Consider the following 22260-nt stretch of genomic DNA (forward strand, 5'->3'; position numbering starts at 1 on the left):
TGAAGCAAGAATTGTGATAAATACATACAAACATGGATATATGTACCATTTGAGTCAAACATGGAGATGCTAACAGTAGTAAAAGCATTGGGAATGATGACCGCTTCAACATATCTGGGAGTAGAGGAGTGGGAGTATCTGTTCGTGATGAATTCTTTCATGTCACCAACAAAACTTTAAAAAAAAAAAAAAAAAAAAAAAAAAAAAAAAAAAACCATCATCATCTTAGCTCTCTCTTATAAGTAGGCTCTCGCTTGCTTGTAGGATAGAAGTTGATGATGCATTGAGTTGACTAAACTCCTGCTGCAGCTTTAGACTCGGAATCCGTCTTACCCTGAAAGGATTGGAAGAAAATGAATTAATTATACAATTATTTGGTGAAAGAAATTTTGATAATAGAGAGGAGAGTGATATAAATTTACTGCAGGTGGAGGGGTGCGAATTTTCCTAGTAGGTGTCCTCATGGTGACGAATTCTTCTGCGGATGTGGGGTGAACACCCACTGTCGCATCAAACTGCGCCTTGGTCAACCCAGCTTTGATAGCAACAGCAAATCCCTGCATTGTAACATATATATATATAAGTTAGTTGACTGACTTAATAGAGAAAGTCAAAAAGAAGCTGAACAGATGATGGATGATATAAGAAAGAAAAAAGGAAGCAAAGAGAACCAACCTGAACAACTTCTGCTGAATCTTCACCGCACATGTGTAAGCCGATGACTTGGTCGGTGTTGGCAGAGACTATAAGTTTCATAAAGACTCTATCGGGGAGGCCGGATAGAGTAGCTTTTAAGGGCCTGAAATTTGCTGTATACACATCGATATCACCATATGCTTCTATTGCCTGCAAATAATCTCGCATCAATCGCTTGTTTGTTTGTTTTGTTGGTTTGTTAGATATATTATATGTTGGTGTGGTTGAGGAGTTTTAGGTACCTGTTGCTCACTAAGACCAACTTGGCCGATTGGTGGCTGGGAGAAGACTGCAGAAGGAACAGCCCTAAAATCTGGTTTTGTAGGCTCATCTGCAAAAAGGGTTTTGGCTAACGCCCCTCCTTCCATTAAAGCAACCGGAGTCAGATTCATTCTATCCGTAACGTCTCCAACTGCCCAAATCGATGGAACTGATGTGCGAGAGTATTCATCCACCTGACTCCACTCCAAAATTTCATCATCATCATCATCATCATCATCATCATATATATATATTATTTTTATTTTATGATGATCCACAAACACAAACACAAACAGACTGCAACATAACTTACTTACCTCTATTGCTCCATTCTTGTCCAGTTTCACACCCACCGACTCCAATCCCAAATTCTGCCAATCAAATCAATTCAAACATTTTTACCACAAACAATACCTGCCTAACCATATTTCAATCTCAAACACAATGCGATATGTTGTGTTACTGTTGGACTGATTAGATGTCTGTTCTTTGTTGACTTGTCAATACACGCACTATGACTCAGCATTTAACTTTTTATTATTTCTTTTACTTTACATTATATATGCAACACCATCAGATTTTCTAGGTTACATATTGCCTAAATAAAAAAGAATGCAAATTGGTTACTATTGCTATTGCAGGTTAAAAATGAAGTGCATGCGTATTATGGTTAAACTACAACATCAACATTCCCTGCAATTTCACACAGTTTACCCTTATATGAAAAGCAAATTTAGTTACTTTACAACCTAGAAAGACAACATATTTAAAAATGGATAAAACAAGTAATTATGTTAACTATAATTTTCATTCAATATATGTTTATATCATCCGTAATCACTATCAGATCACATTCGAATTCATATGAGATAAATGCTGATGAATTTTAAACTTATGTATTTTAAACTAAGCACAAGAATAAATTTTGGATAATATGATTCTGCTACTCAAAGACAAGATAAATTGGCACTGCATTTATCTTGGGAAATTACTTTAAATTCATTTTTTTGTAAAGTGATTTTGATTGGTTGGATCCAGTTTAAATTTAGAGTTTTATCGAACTTAAAATTTACTGTTCTTGAAGATGAAGAACAATGAAGATGTGGATTTGGGAGAGAGAGAAAGAGATAAGCAAACGGATAGAACAAGGGCAAAATGGTCATTTTTCATAAATTTAACAGCAGGTGCATTAAGTTAGACAACCGAGTGACCAACAGCTCAACGAAATTACGGTTTATGAATTACTAATTTCAACCCATTTGGTGTAGTTTCCAAGGTCCTCAAATAAAATAGAGACTAGTAACAAAAACGATTATGAAAGAAAAAGTACCCTTGTGTTGGGCTTGCGCCCTGTGGCAAACATAACATGTGAGAAGCCCTCAGTTGTTCCTTTATTTGTCTTCAAAGAAAATGTTCCATCTGCAGCTTTCATCACAGCCTGTGGCGACTCCTCTGTATGGAACTCAATTCCCTTTAATGACATCTGCTCTGCAAGAAAGTCTCTGATCTGTTCAACTCAAAAAGGTTAGCCTCTTAACAGAACAAGTCCCCCATAAAAGTCTTGTTTTCAATTCCTCACCTCCTCATCAAACCCACGTAAAACCTGCTTTTGACGAATAAACACATGCACCTCACTTTGCAATCCATTGAAGATGCCAGCAAACTCAAGGGCAATGTAACCACCACCAACAATTGCAATTTTTGTAGGCTTTGAAGGCAAATCAAGAGCAGCATCTGAATCTATCACATACTCTCTTCCAGGAATATCTGGAATGAATGGGCGACCTCCAACTGAAACTAAAATGTTTCTTGCAGTGTAAAGTTTCCCATCAACATCCACCGTGTGTGGGTCCACAATCTGCTTGCAAAGTCATAAGTCCAACTTACACGTTTTTTTTCAATATGTAATTGCAAAAACAGAAAACAGAAAGTGTTGTCAAATGACAATAATAACCTTTCCTCGTCCTTCAATCAGTTTGACACCCGCGTTGTTTAGAATGTTCTTGTAGATACCAGTAAGACGCTGCAATTCAGCATTCTTATTAGCCATTAAGGTGCTCCAATCATGTGTAGGTTCAGAGCCATATGACCATCCAAAACCAAGGCTCTCCTCAAATTCATGTGAATATTTAGATGCATACACAAGCAATTTCTTTGGTACACATCCACGAAGCACACACCTTTATTGCAAAGATCAGATATTATCAGTGTAACATTCCTTTTCTTGAAACAGAACAGTTTATATTATAACACCATCAACAAAATAAAGTATCAATTTCATTGATAATAAATGGTTATACTTCAGAAAATACCCCAACCAATTGGACAAAGAGCAAACAAGCTAAAGTTTCTACTTTTTTGTTCTTGAACAATTTCCAGTTGTAACCAACTCCACCTACACGTTTCTAGGCTCATCATGAAATTCATCTTGTTACAACACCATCATTTAAAATGATTTATTAATTATCCTTAATAATTACTGTTATTCTGCTTATCTTGCACTTCATATTTGCATAACATATTGAATTATTATATGTATGTAATCGAAGTTTACATACAAAGGTCATCAAGCAGTCAAAGAATTATATAACCTGGACTTACAAAAGACAAGAATATAGTCCTAATGACAATGCAGGAGCTTGAAAATAACAAGTCTATGAAGGGAAATCAAAATTGGGTAGGGAGCAGTAAATAGCCTAACAAATAAAACTAAAACGATATATTCCCAAGTTATCGTGCAATTGCATCTCGAAAAATTCAGTCTCAAATAAACAAAATTTGCGTATGCAGATTATAAAACAATATGAGAAACGAGTAGCCATTAATTTTAATTAAACCAACTGCTCCTAAATCTCAATTGTAAAAAAATACACAAAAGTAACAAAAGTAGGAACTTACGTTCCGCCTACCCCTCCAGTGGTATCGGAAGATATGGTAGCAAACGGAAGCTCGCAAACAGCAACTGAAGCACCAAAATTCGCAGCAAAACGAGAAGCCCTAACGCCACCACTCCCGGCACCTATAGTAAACAAGTCGAAGTCATAGTGACGTGGCTCGGCGCCGTTAGTCGATTCCGCTCTGGTGGCGAATCGACGAGACTTGAGTATGGCATTCCCCCGATGGTCAGAGAGAAAACTTAGGGCCTTTTTCGAGAGATTGAAACTAGATGAATAGCAGGAAGATGATGATGATTGCGGACAAATAATGAAAGGAGAACGATTCAGGGTTGAGAACTTGTGTCTATATAGGAGGGTTTGAAGGGTTGAAGAAGACAGAGTCGTGCTGAGCTTTGGTGTGCTCAGGGATGTCGCCATTGATTTACAGTTGCTTTGAACACAACCACGATTTTATCACTGGAAATATGAGAAGCTTTATTTCTAGGTTACGGGACTGTTAGGAACGCAGAGTTAAACGATGGTAAAAACTGCAAAGTAGAGTTAAACGCTGGTAAAAAAAATAAAAAAATAAAAAAAATAAAAAACTTTGCTTTCAAACAAAACGCGGTTGCTGTCCGCTACCAACTAATCCCTATATATTTCGATACTAGTTTATAACCCGTAAAACTACGGCTACAAAATTAATTAAACTTTAATAGTTAGAACATAAAATTATTAATCAGTTATAATCGTTAATTTAAATAAATATGTGAAATTATATCACCTTATAATTTCTATTAATTTTATTTTAATTTTTATTGCATTGTTATTAATTTATTGTAATTAAAATGAAAATTTTAAAATTTAAAATAGAGAATTAATAGGTTGACAAGTGGCATGTATTAATTAAGAGTTTTAATAGGGTGACACATGACAAAAAAAAATATGTATTAATTAGGAGGTCTAATATGATGACACATATCATAAGGATATTAAAACTATTCTTTTATTAGAATAGGGATACCCCACCACTTTGTAGCCCAACAAATACAATTAGGTAGTGTTTTAATTTCCATCTTTGTTTTTTGGAATATAAGAAGAAACATAAATTTATAAAATATTTTAATCATGTTATCAAACTAAAAAAAATTATACAAGGTATAAACTTTCAAACTACTAATAAGTAGAGAACTTGAGTTTTGCAACTTTATATATTTGAATCTCATGTAGAAAACTTAAGTTTTGCAACTTATATAAATGAATAGTAACAAAAAGAAGTTTGGTGTTAAAAAAAGGTTATTACCATAAAAACCACAAGTTTTACATTCTAAATTTATTTTTGTTTCTAATGACTCATGGTTTTTTCTTAGACATGTTGTTAGCTCTAAGTAAGATGAAAAGTGTTATTTTCACTAATCGATCCAATTTTAGTTGTTTTGATAAAATGTATTCTAAAATTCATATCAAATCATAGAAAAATAATTAGTCTTAGTATAATATATCATTAGAAAGGTATTGAGCTTAATTTTTAAATATGGGATAATAATCTGGATTGAATGGGTTTAAAGGGGATAAAACAGGTCTTGAGCAGACTGTAGTTTTGTTGTTAAAAGTTGAAAATGAACATAGGGACTAACTAGTTGAATTATGGGATGAGGGTTGCTTATTAGTGTTTTATAACACTTTTATAAGAGGAGGAAGTGCCTTGAGTTCATTGGAGCTTTGGTGTTTGCTTTTTGTTGTATACATTTAGTTCGATGTGAGTTTCTCACTACATTACATTGACGTATATGTCGTTACATTAGATTGTGTGTGATACTTGATTGTTTAGGAATGGTACTAGGCTATGTACTATTGAGTATGTGTATGTTATTGCCATGTTTTGTGTGGATTGTACATGTTTTTGTGTGGATATATATATATATATATATATATATATATATATATATATATATATATATATGAAATAGTCTTTCATCTTTTATTTATTATTATTAATAGCTTTCAATTTACAACACATAGAATAGTGAAACGTCGTGTACCTCTTAGTAATCTGTGAGCATGTCTGACTTGTGAGAGAGGGTTAACAGTTAACACATCGACTATAAAAATTGAAGACGTATACTTATCTATAGTGCATTTCGATTTAACTCCAGTTTACTCTCTAGTCTCTACTTCTACACTTCTGTGTTTCTCCTTCTCATTCTCCATTCTCCAATCAATTAGCAAAATCCTTTGATTCAAGACTCAAGAAATCTGATTCAGGTTGCACTTCTTCTTCTCCGATTGATCACCAAGAGGGCAAAATTGTCCAATGGTTGTTACCATGAACGATTATCATCAGTGAGTTTCTTTTTCTTATTAAACTTATTTATTAAAGTTGATTTCATGTAATCTATTTTCTGCAATCGTTTTAAGCAATAATTGATCTCATGTAATTGGCTTATTTGTAATCGTTTTTTCCTGTAATCATTTATCTTTAACTGTTTTTTTTCTATAATCTGTTTTTTGTAATAATCGATTTCATCTACTTGGTCTTTTCAATAATCGATTATCCTTCAATCAGTCAGTTAGTTGTTGGCTTGTTGTATATAATAAGAACAATACATAAACAATCTTTTTATTTTGATTTTACCGATCCAGTTAGGAAAAATAGAAACAGTGAACCCATTATTTTAATCATAGGGATCGATAACTGATATGAGTTTCATGTTTGTGAAAAAACTTAGGATTTTTTTTCGTTTGCTATTTTCCAAAAACTCACCGATGTAATCTGTTTGCTTTCTGTTTTTTTTTTTCATGATTGTTATCTAATTCCTGTTCTCTTTAGTTACATAATATTAAATTAATGTAATATGTTTGATATGGGGATTGATTATGTAAATCATTCATTCTTATAATGTGGACTTATGATCCATAGTTCTTTGTGTTGGGCTAAACCCATGTGATGACTCATTGATGATCCATGGAGGTTTAAACCCATGGAGCATGAGGAATATGGAAGTTCGTGCACATTAAGGTTTGCATGGTGTAACCCTAACTAAGCCACACTATATAAGAACCCCTCTAGCTCATGAAATCGGACCTAAGTAAGCTTACAATAGGGCAAGCCGATTTTATGAGTGCAAGTAACCTCCTCTCAAGTTCCTTCATTGTTGGTGGTCTTGTGTGATTCCATTTGAGGTGCAACACTTGGGGCACTAAGTTCTTAAAGGTCCAAGGTTTCCAACTACAAGAAAAGGTATGTCATTCTACTAGTTTTTGTATTACATATACTTCATAGTAGGCTAGTTAAGATGAAACCATGGAAAAATAAAAGTTTGCATGTATAATAGAGAAAACATAGATCCAAGGTTTCTAGGGTTGCATGTACACCTTAGGAGTGTTCGAATGCTCAAAACTCTTCAATTGCCTCTTTCGCGTCTTGCGATTATGCTGCCCTGTTGCACTTGGGTGAATTGGACATTCATGGCTTGAGGAGGTTTTGTTCGTTTAAGGATAATGATGGTAAAGGTACTAGTGAGTTGTCGGGGAATGTTGTTGGGGATGGTGAATCTCTCTTACATAATATTTTTTTAAGTGCATCCATGTCTTTATTTGTGCTCGTACGATATTGAGCTACTTGATCCGAAGTGCATCCTTATCTTTCTTATGAAAATGTTGAATCACTCTTACATAATATTTTTTAACCTAAATAGTCGGTCCATGTTGGTTGACATTTAAGCAAAGCAACATATAACCTAATCCTAACTCTATGTTTACGCCAAAGCAACCATTTTAATCAAGAATATTTTTTTGAGAAAAATTTAACTATGCAAGTCGAAATGTGTAATCGGAAATCCAAAACCCTTCTCCAGACCGTGAAATTTCAAACTACATGGTCCTTTTTGAAAATGTGTTAAAAGATAGTTGGAAATACATTTAAACATATTTTTTTATTATCCTTTTATTTAACCATTGTTATTGATTTTAACCTTGTAAACCTTTAACATAATGATTTTGCATCTTACCTAGCATAAGTTGTTCACAATATAAAATTTTTATTTAAACTAGAAGGATGCCCATGCTTTGCATGGGATGGAGGGTGGTCGACTTGATTTTCACATTTTAATGAAAACATGATTCATAAATATACCAAACATCAAGGAAAAAACTTGTAATCTAATTGAAGGCGGTAACTATATTCACAATTTGCAGTTAAATCTCACAAAGTGAATAGAAATGAATTATAGATATATGCTCTACAATGTATTAAAGTGATACAGCCACCGGGTGTTTGACATGAAAAATTTATGGGTGCCATATATGGGAATAACCATCTGGTACCTGTCGCATATTACATAAGAAAAAATCATGAGGAGCAAAAGGAGGATAGAAATTTATCAAGTTTCAAACAACTGACAATTGAGATCTATACCTTTTGGCAATTGAATTCTATACATTTGGGCAACCATCTATTACATGTCTATTTCTGCATTGAATTGGAAAAGTGACATGTTTGGTTCCCAAGTTTCAATACATTTTGGTAACCAACCATATCATACAATAAAATCTTGAATTCCAATTACTTTGGACTAAGCTGGAATCCATGAGCTAAAACAGGTTCGTATCAACAAAATCCCATATAAATCTAATAGACAAAACACAAGGAAAAGAAGACTGGATTCCGATTTCGTTTGATTTACCTAGAATATACAAACCAAATATGCTCTAAGGATATGTTTTATTCGGATTGGGACGAAATCCAATGACACTAGAATGTGAGATTCCATTTCATGACATGTTTGGTTGCACAATTCAGGAATTGAATTGAGTCAATTCCAATGAATCAGCCAAAATCCATATATGATGGATTTCATCATTTTTAGGAACGGAAGACGGAATTGAATTCCATTCTCCCATATCAAATTGTCCTTACAAACCCTATACTTATTAAAGGGTATTTTGGTCATTTAACAAATTATTCTACCCATTTATAGATTCCGGAATAGATCAACTTATAAACATATAAAGAAGACTCTATACAAACTATAACACTTACCCAATCACAATTATTTAGTTTATAAACTGTTTATATTCTACGATGGACTACAACAATTAATATACAAAAAGCAAAAAAGAAAACACCCAATAAAACATTTTCAATGTATTACAAAGGGGTAGGGAGGGGTAACCCACCCCCATAAAAATGGAAAAAGAAAGAAGAAAGAATAACAAATTTGTCCAAGTAAAATTTATTTACAGATACATGCACAAAACCTTTAATTTAATTTTCACAAATCATCGATATCACACACCACTTACCCTTCAGCTCATCAAGCCTTTGGTGGCTCGGTTAGGGATACTTCCTCTGCCTTTACTGGGGTGGTTTCCGGTGTCTTCTCAACCTCCGCCGCCGCCACCACCACCTCTTATTTCTTCTCTTTCTCCACCACAATCTCCTTCTCTTTGCTGGTTGTTTCTTCCACCCGAGCTGCTGCTTCCGGTGCTGGTGTAGCCTCTCTTTTTTCTCTTCAACTACTATGAATGTTGACACCTTCTCAAAAACAAAGAAGATGGGTCCCTTCACCAAGGTTGCGCCGAATTTACAACAAGCTTCATCAACTAGTTCCGATCAAGGAAATTCTAACACAATAAAAAAATACAAAATTTAGTAAATTAATCATATTAATGAGAGATTGCATGTTTAAAGTAAATTATTTTAGTTTGCAGTTTACCTATTTTAGAGAGTTCTTCAAGGAACTTCTCAACACCAGTAAAGACCTTTTTCAAGGCGCCCTCTTTCTTCTCCTTCACCACTATCTGTTCCCATATTCAGTAAAATTCGTTATATTTTTTGCTAATATTATTCTAATAATAAATGTTTCAAGAAAAATAGAAATATATGGAAATTTGAAACTCAATAATTGAGTTCAATTATGAGTGTCATTGTCTTTTTATTATAGCTTATATATTAAGTAGTTGCAAAGCATAACTTGATTTTTCTTTTATTTAATTATGTAATAGTTGTTCTTTTATAGGTATAAAAAATGAGAAATTTAAATATCTAATTTAAGTGAAAGCAAGTTAGTTATCTAACTATAGACCGACCTTGATTTCATCAGCAGAAGCTTCATAGATTTCAATGACTTTAGCTTGGAGTTCACTCTTCTTTTCTTCAAACTCTTTGATGTAATCCTTCTGAATATACATGTGAATTATTTTAAATATGAAAATCTGTTATAAGAAATCAATAAAAATTAATCATAGATACTAATTAACAAAAAAGAAAAGATACCTTTGAGAGCGCAAGTGTGTTAATTCCAGATGAATATGAAGTTGAAGATGGGATGAATTTTGTAATTGAGTGGTAAGCTTTGTGATCATAGTTATGCCCTTCAAATCATGTCATTGTATCTTCCTTTGTTATATTTAATCTTTTTGCTTGTATATATATATATATATATTTCATGTCCTCTATTTCTTATCTCATATTTTCCATATCTAATTGTATTCCCCCTCTCTCCATTTTCGTCCAATAATATTAACTGATTTAAATTAAGAGTTCAAGTTTATTAATAAGGTGTATATCTTCATTGAACAATTTAATTCTTGTGCAAAAATATATAATTATATAGTTAAATTCTTGAGAAGCGAAACACCCAAACATAATCCAAAACCAATACATAATGAAAAGTATCAAAATCACTATATGAAGTTCTATAAATTACAAATTCAATTTTAAAGGACCTAATTATCCACACACATACCTGCTTCGGCATCAGCAGACCGATTTCAACATTTGTTGAGGTTTTTTAAATTTGGTATGCTAAGTAATCAAACACCTGGGGTGTGAAATCATAACTTTAGACAAATGTTGCCTTTGATTGCTTGTTTCTCAGGAGAATATGATGTTTCAGATTTTCAAACAGATTTTTTTATCCTTTTAAGTTCAAATAGAGTGACGAAGTATGGGTATAAGAAGTTAGCTTGACCTTTTAAGTTCATAAAGTTTTGTGAACTTAATACGAAGGCAACAAGCAACGGACCAATGTCGTCTCTATTATCGTGGTATCCTCTTCTTCTGATTAAGAAACAAAAATTTCAGCATCAGTAGCAAAAATTGAATAGGTTCCAAACAAACAAAAAAATAGGTAAAACAATAGGAAAGCAAAATATAATTACACCAAAATAAGAATGTAAAAATACACAGAAAACCTGGAATAGAAACCGCACAACCAAGTTTGAGCACAAACCTGAAGGAGGCAACAACGAAAGTGTGGAATAGAAGATGCACAACAAAGTGTCACCGAATGTCAGCAAGTCAGCGATCGGGTAAGAGTATCAGTTGTGGTTCACAATCCAAGATTGAGGGGTGAGAAAGGATGAATCGGAATAGTAGGGTAGAAATTATGTGAAATCATCAATTACCTTTGATAAATGCAAAATTAGTTCAATAATCCGATTACCCCCCGCACAATTCATGAAGGTCACCCACTTTGGGTTCTTCAACTTGATTTATGTGGCACAAATAGAAACCCATATCCGACCATTATGCTCTTCTTCATCTCATCGTCCTCTCAAATCATCATGCCCTGAAACAAAAAATTTCATGGAGGGGGTGACCAAAAAATACCAAATACATAAGGCGGTGGAGAAGACTGGGTGGATTGCATATCAAAAGGATCGAATGCCCATAAAACAACATATGCCCAGTATAACAAAACCAATATAAAAGAAGGATCATTTCTGCCAAAAAAACCATCAACTTTCACTATTCCTAACTTTGGACAATTTTAATATATATATATATATATATATATATATATATATATATATATATATATATATATATATATATATATATATATATATAGGGTTAGGATTAAATGTGAATTCTAAATATTGTGTGAATGTGTGACCAAATTATGATCATTGGATTAAAAAAAATTAATGACTATGATTTTAGGGTGCATTGTATTAATGTAGGATAACAATTACTATATAATTACAATCAACTAATCCTAAGGTTATTAAAGAGTAATTATGACATTTTATTAAATGAGATAAAAGAGAAGTAAATATATTAAATATATTAACAGAATCCATATTATTATTTTTAAAACCAAATCAAAGAAAATCACGTATTGAAAATTGTGCAATATTTTTTTATACGATAATCACAAAGAACGAAATAGATTTCATTCTTTAAAAAATTACTTAGTTTGATAACATATTTCTTTCTATAATAATTAGACGATTTCACTATTAGTTTTAAAAACTATTAACAAAATGTTTTTATACAATGTTTAGAAAGTAGAAAATTAAAGAATCGGACGGTTTGATTCTTTAAAAACTCAAGAATTTACTTGAAACTTATTTCATTTTTTAAGAATCACATTTCATTATTTAAGAATGCATTGACTAATAAATATTTGTGAACTACTGTCATAAAACTAGTGCTATATGTGAAAAAAAATCATTCTTTTTGAACGATCCATTAATATTTTATAACATATTTTTTTTAAAAGTATATGTAATATTCTTTTTATATAGATTCACCAAAACTATAGACCAACTCAAAATTCTTGAAGAATAGAAAAATATTATTTTTACAAATAAAAATATGTTACAGTATGTAACATAATCTTGAAGAATATGCAATAAACTAATATATTCTTTATATGAATTCCGAAAGAATGAGCATTCGATTCGGCACTATATCTGAGTTTTAGTCACTAACTTTCTTGATACATATATTAAAGAATTCAATTTAAACTACTTACTAAAATTATATGAGTGAAGTTAAATGAAATGAGTTACAATAATTATAAGATTATAACTGAAAATGCATTTATTGATTTATATGTTAATTAGTATCATACCTTATTTAAATGATTTGTCAAAAATTGGTTATACAATCACACAATATATAGTGTTTATATATGAACCTAACTCCCCTCTCTCTCTCTCTCTCTATATATATATATATATATATATTCAAATTTGCTAAAACCAAGATGTTGTTAAAGATTTTAAACATATTAATATTATTGGTGTGCAATACAAGATTATTGCAAAATTATTCACTAATAGATCAACTAAGGGGTCGTTTGATAGATCCTGGCTTGGTTAGAGCTGACTGAGTTAGAAGTTGACTGAGTTAGAGTTTCTGACTGAGTGAACTTATGAATGAAACTTGTTGTTTGATTTTGCATATGATAGTATAAAATAACTATATTACCCCGAGACATCATTTTTTATAATAATTCATTAATTATTTAACATTTAATTTATAACATTATATTTTTAATAAATACATTCACCCTATAGTAAAAAGTAAATAAATTAAAGATGTAAAATTTGATAAACATTGTTGAATGATCACATGGAAACACAAATCAAAATAACACCTCAACTCCATATTAAATTCAAGAAAAAAAATCAGATATTAACAACACAACACAAGCTTTTGATTAATTTTTAAGTTTTCATGACTCGTGAGTTGCTATTGGCATTTGTTCCCCTTAACAAGTGTTTGGTAATCTGTCAAACCCTCGTTCTCTATCCTGTTTGTTCTCCACCCATCGAAGTGAAGCTTTCTTAAGTACTTACAGTGCTTAGCAATGAAGATAACCCACATATTTGTGCATTACGTTGTCTTGACGATGTGTAGAATTTCCAACTTGGAACAATTAGAGAGGGATGAAAGCTCAACATCTGTTACCTGTAGCCTCTTCGGATGAACTTCAACCAACAACTATCTGCAGTCTCCATCGCCTCTAATAACCTATCCCAATCGCTTAAGCATCTGAGCAATTTCAACGTCTTCGGTTGTTGGAGAAGCAGAGATCGGCGATGCAGAGGCCGTTGAAGAGAAAGGTCGTTCAAAGCGTGTTAGGGGATTATGGCTAAGGAGGGGCAAAGGAGTTTGAGCAATCTGTTTGGAGTCGTCGTTGGAGGAGGGCTGATCGATGGTGACGATGAAGGAAATGTGGGCGATTGGAAGGAACGAGGTAGGAAGATGAAGAAAATACGACCAAGGTTAGAGAAGTAGAAGGGCACGCGAGGGGAAAGATGGCTTCTGGTCTCAGTCAACTTTTTTTTTCATGACTGGGTAAGAGGCCAATGGACCGTGTCAATGGGTTATTTACTTGCATCAAACAAACTTACCGGACCGAGTCAAACCATCATGTCTGACCGGACCCAGTCAAACCCAAATCAAACAGCCTCTAAGGTTTTTAGTTAGTTGGAAAACAATCAAACATTATGTTTTTGTAAAACGTAGATAGATTTTGAACGGGTCATTGTTAACCGCTATGCATACAACGGTGGCCTGAGTCGCAACTATAGTATTGTTGTTATAGAATGGTCTCCAAAAAATGTCGTTGTCAAGAAAATAAAAGATATGTTTCCCCATTTTCTTCCTCAAATGTCAAAAAGATATGTTATGGTAGAGAGACGGTGCTGGTGGTCTATGTGGGCTTAAATAATAATAACAAAAAAATAAACTAAATGAAAGAAAAAAAAATGAGTATATTTAAAGATAAATTAGTCGTTTCAAGTTTCGCCTACACCATATTAAAAAATAATAATAATAATAATAAATAGGTTTACTGATTACTAAAAAAAATTACCGTTTCGAACTTGTGGTGCTAATGAAACATTTTTATTTGACAAAATCAAAAGAAATTCGAAAATCATATGGCCAAATTTGTATTTTTTCTTAAAAATAAATTCATTAGAAAAAAAAAACACTCGCATTTATTGATAAATATTCCATTTTGACACAAATATTTTGATTACTTATTTATTTTTATTTTTTAGCAACAGACAATCTTTATGTCGATGTATGTCGACTTGAAGCATAGATAAACTCTATTTAAAAAACATTTCATATTAAATAACCACTACTAGATTATATTGAGATAATTATTTTCCTATTTGATACCAACGAGGAGAGCTATATACCAATTATAATCTTAGAATCTTTGGATGCTATTATGGTAATGAAGACTTTACTTGACATGTGACGGTAGTAAATGCCCAATTAATACCAATTAGCAAGTAAAAGATAATTATATTAGTTATTGAAAATTTCAATGGGTTGACTTTTAAAAATATCAAAATAATAAAACTTAAAATACGTAATTAATTATAATGATAATACTATTCTATGATATGAAAGTTATGAAAATATATATATTTACAAATAAGAATAATAACGAAATGGTCTTGAAATGGTCTTTTGTCGAGCGGTATGTGTCTTGGAAATATGTCTTTCCCACAAGATTGAAGGTTGAGATCTTCTCTTATAGTATGATTTAAAGTGCGTGACTTAGCCATTATAAAAAACAAATAATAATAATAATATTATTATTGTGCTACACAAAAATAATATTTTAAATCTAATTTTATATCTAGAAATGGTTGTTAGTTTTATATCGACATATTAAAGTTAAGAAGAGGCTGAAATGAAGATACTAGATAAAATGAATATGTCAAGGCACTATTTTTATTATTTTGTTAGGCATCTTGTATATATTATGTTATAATATATGAATAATCATATGTTAATATTCATGTAACACCCCAAAAATTTTAAACGTTTTAAAACTTTATGGTTTAAACAAAATCATTAAAGGTATTAACCTACGTTTAACAAAAAACGGTTCAATAAAAACATTTATGATTAAAATATTGGATGTTATCGTTATACATCATACAAACCAAAACATTCAAATAAAAATTACATTGATATCATTTAAAAATGACTTGATGAGTTCCACTTCATTCTATATCTCTTAACTATATATTTCATCTATCATCTCTTCTCCTTAAATGCAACATGACATAAATGACATTAAAAGAGACATGTAAGACGCAAATGTATCGTGAGCTACGCGGGTTTGTGATCCAAAACATTTATCACATTTTCATTAAAAACATTTCATATTTGCAAGACATATTTCAAATATACAATTTCTACAATTCGTTCCATATCAAAACATTTCATTAATGATAACATATTTCAAAATACATTTATTTACATGTTCCATTCATTCTTTCATTAATGGCTAATTCTGGTGTTAAACTGTTGTCATTTTTATACTTAAGGTTTACGTCCAATAAAGGAAACACTCCCAAGTGTAAACCAAGGTGGAAAGAACAAATCAATCCACCAAGGCATCATTTCCATTAGGACATCTACTCCGCGGCGGGGAATGTACCATCCTAGTAGATTCATCTAGTGCCTTTTATGAGGTATCATTGCCTCGACAATTTTCATTGTTCCTTTACATTCTTTCCATTTTAGTTTCTTTTTAGCTTTCACTTTCCACGTTATCAATACTAATATCATCATTTATAATAGCATAGGTTATTAGGAAGATATATTTTGAAAAGACACATTTCACATATTAAACATTCGTTCTTTCAAAATATTCTTTGCTTTCAAAATATTTTTACTTTCGAGGTATTATTTCAAAACATTGTTTTCAAACAACGTTTAACACTTTCATTTAAAAACATTTCATATATCAAAGCATTGCATTTCATTATCATAAAATCATTTTGCCATGTACCCAAAAGTGGAAAAATATCAATATGTTGTAACATCCCAAAATTCAAGACCAAAAATTTCATTTTTAATTTAATAATTATAAAACCATTGTCTGAAAACATCATAGAATCAACTCATATCAAAACCAATGTATCCATAATCAAAACAAGTCATGACAAAACAATATCAAAGTAAAACTCCCAAAGATCTCATGTGCGGAAAATGTAGTGTGATGCGCGACGATCATGCCAACTCCAAAACTGAAAAATGTAAGCACAAAGCTTAGTGAGTTCTCCCATTATACCATATAATAACATACGGCAAGGCATATCTGGGTGCCCAACCTACGTTGTCAGTCATATCTGGGTGCCCAACCTACCCTGCCAGGCATATCTGGATGCCCGACCTACCCTCCAGTTTATCTCAACCGGTTACCAGGACTATTTCACCCCTACCACTACCACATAATACATAACATAAACATATTGTCAGGCATATATGGGTGCCCGACCTACCCTCCGGTTTAGCTCAACAAGTTACAGGGTCTAATCCACCCCTCCTACCACTATCACATAATATCATATCATACTAGCACATAAATCATAACAGATAGTGGCATACCAGACAATTATCACAAAGACAATCATCTTAACTATAATCAGCTACTAGTGGTCCGACATTGGTGCCTTCGACCCACTTCTACTAGAAGGTAACTCACCTCAAATGTTGTAAAGTAGATGGGTTGTCCTCGGCTCTAAAATCAACCCCACTCAAACTCCTACACATAACATATTTCCTTTAATTACCCTTTCATACTCATAACCCCCTAAGGGTCGACCTTGGTCAAAGTCAACGTCATCATTTTGGTCAAAGTCAACATTATGAGTTGACTCAACTCGCCGAGTCCCATAAATCATAAACCCTAAAATAGCAATCTAACTCGTCGAGTTCTTTCACGAAATCGTCGAGTTCCTCCTATCAACAGAATCGGGACTTTCCCACTCAACTTGTCGAGTCTATCCTTAAACTTGTCGTGTGCTTTCTATTACAGAATCGGGGCACTTCGACCCAACTCGTCGAGTTCCTCTATGAACTCGTCGAGTTCTTCAGTCTGTTAAGTTTTCTTAATGTATTAAGCCATTATTCTTCGATTCTAAGTCGCATACTCCAGATTTGGGTCAAATACACCTCTGGGAGGGTAAAGTTTCTGACTTTACCCATTAAGACCCATCCTAGAAGAAACGATCCCTAACTCTAGCTCAAAATGGCTTAGTTCCAACTTCAAAAACCATCAAAACTTTAATATAAGCCATAGGATCATAGATATGGACTCTAGGGACAGTTTGGTCATGTAAAGTTCTTATCTTTACTTGCATTTATAGACTACTTGTCTCAAAAGGCCAAAAAGATGGTCCACAAGTTGCATGGGACTTCCATGACCATAAAGTTGGCACCTTTATATCATAAAGTCCCCTATAGAACCTAGATTTGAAAGGTTTGCCCCCATGGGACGTCCAAGTCCCAAAGACCAACATTCTTGGACCAAAATATGGAGAAAACATCCTAAACCTATATGTGACATCCCAAATTCACGGCCAGAAAATACCGATTTAATTTATGCTTTTAAAATAATTTCAGAGTAATCATTTGATTAAAAGAGTTGCGGAATTTGTTCCCAAAACACAATATGATAAAATAAAGTTTATCAAAGCATTTCTTAAGGAAATATATTTTCATATATAACAAAACTCGGGATGTCATGTTCCGATACAGACCAAAAGCATAAACAGCATATTATAAGTCTTACAACGGTTATTTACAACTACAGGCCTGTAAACAAAATAACTTGATGATTCATCCAACTTATGCTCTTGCGCCACTACCTGTAATACAAATAAAACTAAGTGGGTCAGGCTTGGGAGCCTGGTGAGCATATAGGGTTTTCAACCCACAATAAATAATTATATTTAATTTCACCAACCAACAATAACCCGATTACCCATTCTCGTTATCCTCACTTTACGTCCCTAAAACAACAACTATCACAAGGGACCTAGTCTAAGGATTTTCATCGGGACGGATATTACTGCAAATGGGTTTCCTCAACAATAGATGTCCTAAAGGCAACCATGAGGGGGACAAAGTACACCGGTGAACACATTGTTCACAACACCTACAGGTTATACTCAAATAGGGTGTATCCTGGTCCTTGACCATCTCAGTCCTCACTAACGACCTGATCAAGCTATATTTTTACCTCACGGCAAACCTACTGCCATATGTTATGATTGAAGATCACCATCAGTGCAATCCCACAGGGCTCACTCCCAAACTCAGAGACCGAAATCTCAACACCTCTTACGTTTCCCACAAGAAACGGAAGTAGCATCACTCGGGTCACAGAAAGTGACATCTCCACTATCGGCCAATTGCCCAGCCCAGACCGTATTCTTCCATAACGCACCAACCCTGCTCAATTCTGAGCCTTGAGACTGTACTGGCATATCACTAATAACGCCTCGGAGTTAACTCAATTTCCCTCTCAAGGGATGCTCCACCAGAACTCGTTAATCCTGGCCTTCTGGCCCCACACCCTTTCACATCCGACCTCAGTCTAGACACTCACCACGGAATAACCGGTAAAAACAGAAGCACTAACCGCCACATATCATGGTACTTGAACCATGTGGCCACCCCTTGATTTGCCATGAATCATGGTGCTCGAGCCATGTTCTCTCTTCTCAATCTGTCTCAAATCATGGTACTCGAACCATGACATCGCCTTCCGACCTGCTACCAATCATGGTACTCGAACCATGACATCATCTCTCGATCTGCTACTAATCATGGTACTCAAACCATGACATCATCTCTCGATCTGCTACCAATCATGGTACTCGAACCATGACATCATCTCTCGATCTGCTACCAATCATGGTACTCGAACCATGACATCATCTCTCGATCTGCTACCAATCATGGTACTCGAACCATGACATCATATCTCGATCTGCTACCAATCATGGTACTCGAACCATGACATCATCTCTTGATCTGCTACCAATCATGGTACTCGAACCATGACATCATCTCTTGATCTACTACCAATCATGGTACTCAAACCATGACTTCATCTCTTGATATGCTACCAATCATGGTACTCGAACCATGACATCATCTCTCGATCTGCTACTTAGAACCTCTGGAATCCTCCCTGCATCGAGTATGGGTCCTCTACTTTCAGTAGTACGGGCCCATACTACCTGCCACATCTACCCATACTCTCTACACGGACCATCCCAGATTCCCTAAGTAGCTGCTCAACCTTCTCAATTACCAATCTTAACTCGCGCTGCTCACTCCCCATCGAATTACTCCACTCTGTCAGCTTACTCATTTGACTAAGGTCACTTCCTAGGTTCTTACACTTCTTTGCCATCAGCTGCTAAGAGACTCCTTATGATGCCAGTCATCTACCTCCTGAATATTATCACATTCACTTGGTATCCGACTCCCATCATCGAGAATCCCACAAAGCATGAAGCAAGCAGCATTCGGGCATCGAATAACCACGTATAACCCACTCTAGGTGATAACTCCACTTGCTCTACTCGTACTCAAAAGGTATTACTGAACTCTGCAACTTTACCCCTTGCGAGCATCAAGCTACTCTCCCGATATGTTCCACAAATGCTTATCTAGGTATCTCTCCTAGATTACTCCCCTACTCTAATCCCTCTCCACAAGGATTCCTGCTGGATACTCTCACTCAGCACATACTCGAAAGTGCATCACAGATAACAACAACTCCTAGGCAAAGGCATCACAAATCAGGCCACTTTAGTCCTAAAATATGAAATACCAAGCCTATCTCTAGCATGCATAATATCTCATAACATATTTCATAACACAAAAGTAAGGGTATTTTGGGAAATCACTGTCCAGGCTCTGGCTGATTGTACACACTGCTCCTTCTCGTTATTCTCTTTGAAACTCTTGCTCGTTTTTAGAAAATCATTTCTTATGAAAATTTTCTCAAATCCTCAGTTTGAGTCCAGATTTACCCGAAGGTGCATCCAAATCCCTCAAACCAAAGCCCTGATACCAACTTGTAACAACGTAAATTTCAACACAAAATTTTCATTTAAAATCATATAACCATCATATCACATTTTATAAAAACTCGTTTATTGGTTTACAAAACACAATCCCTTATTAATCACTCAAATATCCAGGATCCTCGAAATATAATTCATTCTCTGGTGTGTACAATCAATCCAGTGCCGTCCCGAGATATTGAGAGAAACTTGAAACACAAAACACATAACACTGTAAGCACGGAGCTTAGTGAGTTCCCCAAAATACCCCATACAACACATATTAGCCACTTGAGGCTATAACTCTGTTTGACTCTCTGGTCAATGTGTCTCAGTGGGACCCTCCAATCCCATAACTTTGTGGACCCTCTGGTCCTAACCCTGCGGATCTCCCGGTCCTAACTTTGTAAACTCTGAAACATACATAACATAATTCACATAGAAATAATGCAGTGTATCACATCATATAAATGGCATACAAAATACTCTGTCACATAACTCTGATTACCACTCTAGGTAAAGTATAGTGAGAAGACTCACCTCGGATGATTTTGGATATCCTTTTGTGCTCGATAACCCGACCTAGTCTCCTCCTATCAAAATGATAACATCTCTAATCAATACTTTCTGTTGTCCTCATCTGTGACATCCCCAAAATCACGGCCAGAAAAGACCGGTTTGTTTATGCTTTGTTTAAAAATCAGAGTTACATTTTAAATGAAAGTGTTGCGGAATTTGTCCCAAAACAAGATATGATAAAGATTTATCAAAAGCATTTCCATAGAAATGTATTTCATTAAAAGACTTGGGATGTCATGTTCGTACAGATCAAAAGCATAAACAGTACAATATAAGCCTTACTACATTATTTCATATCTACAGGCCTATATCCGTAATCCCTCGTCCAAAACATCACATCTATGCTCATGCGCCACTACCTGTAATACATAAAACTGAGTGGGTCAGGCTTGGGAGCCTGGTGAGCACATAGGGTTTTCAACCCACAATAAATAAGTTTATTAATTTCATCAATCAACAATAACCCGATTACCCGTTCCCGTTATCCTCACTTTACGTCCCTAAACACCTATCATAAGGGACCTAGCCTAAGGATCATCATCGGGACGGACACTACTACTAAGGGGATTCCTCAGCAATAAATGTCCTAAAGGCAACCATGTGGGGGATGGAGTACACCGGTGAACACATCGTTCACAAACACCTACAGGTTGCGAGCCTGCTAGTGTTCCACTGGACTGTCTAGAAGAGTCTGTGGTCGTCATCCATACTCCGCTAGATGACAGAAACAACAACATCAACATCGAGGCCTCTCATCATTTTATCACACATCAGCTATTACATCTACCCATGTTTTACCCCAACATTTTCGTAGATATAAAATACATATACAGTTTAAATCATTGAAAACATGTATAACAATGTTCATCCAGCATAGATAGCAAGTATTCAGATAATATGCACACATAGCACGTAATTTATATAAAATACTTCATATCTATGTGTAAGCTGAAAGTAACTATGCACTCACCTGGTTAGGTGGTGACTCAGCACTCGGACAGCGCTTCGATACTCTCAAAACGATATTCCTTCGATAAAACCTAGTATCGATACCACTAGGGTTTAGTTTAACGATAACCGCGACAAATTAATTAGTCCGAGTATTATTAAGTGTTAATAATACTCGATATAACTCATAATAATAGCCCAAATAATTATTTTAAGGACCTAATAACATTCCTATAATTATTTGAAAGCTATATTAAAAATT

The 22260-nt window shown here is 34.1% G+C and overlaps 1 protein-coding gene and 1 pseudogene across 2 annotated transcripts; both read right to left on the bottom strand.

Annotated features, from left to right (window-relative positions):
- GR (glutathione reductase) lies at positions 1-4324 on the bottom strand. Of its 2 annotated transcripts, XR_013690963.1 has the most exons (10): positions 3856-4324; positions 2912-3137; positions 2537-2815; positions 2288-2464; positions 1275-1328; positions 939-1151; positions 676-846; positions 423-557; positions 216-334; positions 1-185 (listed from the first exon to the last, which is right to left on the bottom strand). XR_013690963.1 is itself a non-coding variant. In XM_079018678.1 (9 exons), the coding sequence occupies exons 1-9, from the start codon at positions 4269-4271 to the stop codon at positions 293-295; spliced, it is 1713 nt and encodes a 570-aa protein (XP_078874804.1). In that variant the 5' UTR covers positions 4272-4324; the 3' UTR covers positions 1-292. The 2 variants fall into 2 exon arrangements, 1 of the variants encoding a protein (XP_078874804.1); XM_079018678.1 differs by having other exon boundaries at positions 1-334.
- Positions 4325-9113: 4789 nt separating this feature from the next.
- Positions 9114-13589, bottom strand: LOC145075323 (plasma membrane-associated cation-binding protein 1-like; annotated as a pseudogene).
- Positions 13590-22260: the final 8671 nt, after the last annotated feature.

The sequence above is a fragment of the Lactuca serriola genome, chromosome 9 (assembly GCF_051521515.1).
Source record: "Lactuca serriola cultivar US96UC23 chromosome 9, Lser_US96UC23_V15, whole genome shotgun sequence".
NCBI lineage: Eukaryota > Viridiplantae > Streptophyta > Magnoliopsida > Asterales > Asteraceae > Lactuca > Lactuca serriola.